Source organism: Molossus molossus, unplaced genomic scaffold, assembly GCF_014108415.1.
Source record: "Molossus molossus isolate mMolMol1 unplaced genomic scaffold, mMolMol1.p scaffold_m16_p_3, whole genome shotgun sequence".
Lineage (NCBI taxonomy): Eukaryota > Metazoa > Chordata > Mammalia > Chiroptera > Molossidae > Molossus > Molossus molossus.
The window spans coordinates 45,883,342-45,887,486 of NW_023425366.1; the positions used below are offsets into that span (position 1 = coordinate 45,883,342).

Consider the following 4,145-nt stretch of genomic DNA (forward strand, 5'->3'; position numbering starts at 1 on the left):
TCCACAGCAAACAAGTTAATTCAGTCATTTAACAAATACTACTGAGCACTTACTACTGCCAGACACTGGGCTGGGTGTGAGGTATTCAAGTGTAGAAACGTTAGAAAAGATCCCTCTCTACAGAGAGTTTATATATATATATTTTTTTAATTTATTGATTTTAGAGAGAGAAGGAGGGAGGGAGAGAGAGAGAGACATTGATTTGTTGTTCCACTTAGTTATACGTTCGTTGGTTGATTCCTGTATGTGCCCTGACTGGAGATGAACCCACAACCTCGGCATATTGGGGCGATGATCTAACCAACTGAGCTACATGGCCAGGGCCTAGAGTTTCTATTTTATTGCAGAGACAGAGCAGAGTAGCTACATATATAAATTAACTATGGACTGGGACAGGTGTGTGAAAGAAACATAGAAGGCATGAGCTGGAGACCAGCCTGTTTCTCATCACATTGTATCACAATTGCTCTGTGTTCTCATGGACCGCGGCCGCCCTGCCTTCCCCTCGGCCCCTTGTGCCTCAGAGCCCCGCCTTCCCCTCTACCCCCTGGTGCCTCAGAGAGGCTGCTGGTGAATGTGCAGATGTTTGTGTTGATAGATGAATTAACAAAGGATCGGGGCTTTATTAAGCAATGGCTACACTTTGTACAAAATACAGAAAGTACCCAGTACAGGCTACATTTCACATTCTGTTTTCTTAGTTATGTTTTAAATTTAATATTCAAGTTCTACGTTTTCATCCTAAATTGGTTCGGTTCATAAGTAGGTATAGGGTTCTTGGTGGAACACAGTCCGGTTTGCCTGGGTCCCTTCGGGTCGGGCACAGTGGAGCTCAGCACCGAGGGCCAGTGTGAAGCATGTAATCAGGGCTGAAGAACACACGAGGCGGGTTGAGGTGTCTGGAAGTTTAGTGGTAGTTAAGTTCCCTGCTCTCAGGTTTCTCGCCACCGTCCCGTAGCTGCTGGCACAGCGTGTTTCAGGCCGCCTGCTGGAGGCCAAACGAGCAGCTGGATCTTGTGCCCGTCCTGCCCCCAGGCTCCTGCTCCCTTCCGCTGGCTTCCTTGGCTGTCCGGTCACGTCCCAGCTTCCCCAGGGGCGGTGGGCTGAGCAGTGCTGGTGTCTCTCGGCACGTCCCACAGCCTCCACGTAGACATTTGTCCTACAGGGCTGTGAGCTCCTGATTTCAGAGATACGGGTAGGCTGGACAGGATCTGGGAGAACGAGTTTGCCGGATCGTGCTGTTTGGAGAGGCTGCAATGAGAGTCGCTATTGCCTTCCACCAGCCAGCTTTACAAACAAAGAGGCTGAGGCCAGAACGGTAAATAAAAATACCTAGAAAAGGAGGGACCTGGCGGCCCAGGACTAGAACCTGGCTGCCCGGCAGTGGCCACAGTGTCCTGCGTCCCCCTCACACGGGCTCACAGCGCCTTTCTCCAAGCAGCATTGTAGCGCTGACTGCACGAAGCCTGGAAAGTGAGAACCGGAAGGTCATTTTTCATTGATCACAACCAAAATTACACAAATACATAAGGAGCACTTGCCAGATGCATAGTCGCTATCTCAAAAATTAATAAAAGACAAGGCTGCTGCCCTGGGAAACCTCACAATGTAGTTGGGAAAGTCTGTAAAATTTTGCTATTAACAAAGGAAGAAAGAATTACATGGGAGGGAACACGATTTACTCCCATTGAATAGCTAATTGGAGGAAGAGCTAAGAGCAAAACCCAGGTCTCCTGACGCCCAGGCGGGTGTGCACCCCACAGGGTCCAGCTGGCGCCATGTAACTACAGTTACAACAGTGAGAGGACAACTGTAAGGAAACATGAGTAAGGGTGTTGTGGTGGTGTCCGTCCACTGTCCCTAAAAGAAAAGGGGATTTAAAATATGGCAGCCATCAGTGCAGATCTCAGGAGGCGGTGGATTTATAGGTAGGTTGCGTTTGGGGAAAAGAGAGAGAGAGATAAGAACTTAAGGGGCTGCAAAGGAGACTCACATGCCGGGAGTGGAAGAGCACTTTGGACAGCAGAGGAGAAGTTGCCAAGACTGTTGGGATCATCTCAAAAGTTCAACATGTATAACTAAACGCCCACTGCATGCCAGGCACTGTGCTCGTCATGTTGCAATGTTCTTCCCACTCCGGCCACTAGACTCTTGATCCTAGGAGCCAGGTAGAGTTCGCCAAATCTATCCATAGAAAATAAAACCCGGCTCTTCCTTTCCGATCCGCCATGTGTGGTGGCGTCGCTGCCAAGATGCAGACTTTCGTGAAAACCCTCACAGGGAAGACCATCACTCTCGAGGTTGAACCCTCGGATACAATAGAAAATGTAAAGGCCAAGATCTGGGATAAGGAAGGAATTCCTCCTGACCAGCAAAGACTGATCTTTGCTGGCAAGCAACTGGAAGATGGACGCACTTTGTCTGACTACAACATTCAAAAGGAGTCCACTCTTCATCTTGTGTTGAGACTTCATGGTGGTGCTAAGAAAAGGAAGAAGAAGTCTTATGCCACTCCCAAGAATAGTAAGCATAAGAGAAAGAAGGTTAAGCTGGCTGTCCTGAAATACTACAAAGTGGATGAGAATGGCAAAATCAGTCGCCTTCGTCGGGAGTGCCCTTCAGATGAAGGCGGTGCTGGAGTTTTATGACCAGCCACTTTGACAGACATTATTGTGGCAAATGTTGTCTGACCTATTGCTTCAACAAACCAGAAGACAAGTAATTTATACATGGGTTAATAAAAGACATGAGCTAAAAAAAAAAAAGAAAAGAAAACCCAATGGGAACTTTAACTTAGACTTTTACAAAGAAGACTGAAGGGTATGATGCAAATAGCTGCATCATACTTTGTTTTAAAAAGTCAGATAGCTCTTGATCCATTCCCAGGAACAATGACCTCTAAAATATATACACTGTTGCTGATGTTAGGTACCGGTTCCTTCTAACCTAAGAGAAGGCAATCATCCGCAGCCCACGGGATTTGGGGAACATCACCTAGCCATATCCAGCCTCTGTTCTGAGTCCCCTTGACTCCGGTCAGATCTGAGTAGAGAATCTGCTCTTGTTTCAGGAGCCTTATTTCTAAGAATTATTTTGCTCTTTAAAAATGCATTTAAATGTTCATCAGTTGAATTCCTTCTCCCCAGGTAGTCTGCAAACTCTGACTGTGAGTGTGTGATATTGTAGTTGTTCAATAGTAGGTCTGTGTTCCTTCCACAAGCTACATCGTTTGTTGTGGCTGCCAGGTACTTTATGAAGGAGTCTTGTGACTCTGTCTGCTCATTGGCAGGAGGGGTTTTGTTTGTTGATGTTATTTTTAAATCCTCTTCCTATCAGAGGATGAGATGGAAATGAACTGAACGCCACAATAGCCTTTTTGCAGCAGCATTTAGCACTCACTTATGCCCCCATAATATGTGGCTGACATTACAAAAACTCAACTGAACTTGGTGATTTGTTTGATATGAGTCAGAAAAAGGGGACTGAAGTGATGGAAGAGCTCAAAGCATGTCTCCAACCAGGTCCCCATGCCATGGACACACCAAGTAGCATGACTTTCCTCTCCTCTTGCAAACTCCACTCTCAGAAGCACTGGACATGTGCTCATCTGAAGTTTGTCTGTGGCCACTCTGCACTCCCTTGGGAAGTGAAGAACAGGCAGCCTTGGAGGTCTGTCTCATAAAAGTGCCCTCCTGCTCTGGCCGGTTTGGCTCAGCGGTTAGAGCATTGGCCTGCGGTCCAGAGAGACCCGGGTTCGGTTTCCGCTAAGGGCACATACCTCGGTTGCAGTTTGTCCCCGGCCCTGGTTGGGTCGTGCAGTGGCAGCCACTCAATGTGTACCTTTCATGTCGATGTTTCTCTCTCTCTCTCTCTTTCTCTCTCTCCTTCCCACTCTATCTGAACAAGAAATGAAAAAATATCCTTGGGTGAGGATAAAAAAAAAAAAAGTGCCCTCCTCAGGAAGTCAGAGAAGTTTTCAGTGATTATCTGAGCTCTCTACTTTCAAGTTAGAAAAGTAGGCATGTGCTATAAGACAATCCATGAGGAGAAGAGACACAAAATGCTTATTTTTTAATATTTTCTTTCCCTTTCCTTTTTTATTATAAAAAAATTTAAACATACAAAAAGTAACAGACTGGTCAAAT

General features: G+C 46.4%; 1 protein-coding gene across 1 annotated transcript; it reads left to right on the forward strand.

Moving 5' to 3' along the window:
• Positions 1-2,213: 2,213 nt before the first annotated feature.
• Positions 2,214-2,749, forward strand: LOC118641724 (ubiquitin-like). The gene has a single exon (XM_036279220.1). The coding sequence runs from the start codon at positions 2,229-2,231 to the stop codon at positions 2,646-2,648; it is 420 nt and encodes a 139-aa protein (XP_036135113.1). The 5' UTR covers positions 2,214-2,228; the 3' UTR covers positions 2,649-2,749.
• Positions 2,750-4,145: the final 1,396 nt, after the last annotated feature.

Bases quoted from the DNA above. Each gene is read 5' to 3' on its own strand.
- LOC118641724 (XM_036279220.1), top strand. From the start codon at position 2,229: ATGTGTGGTGGCGTCGCTGCCAAGATGCAGACTTTCGTGAAAACCCTC.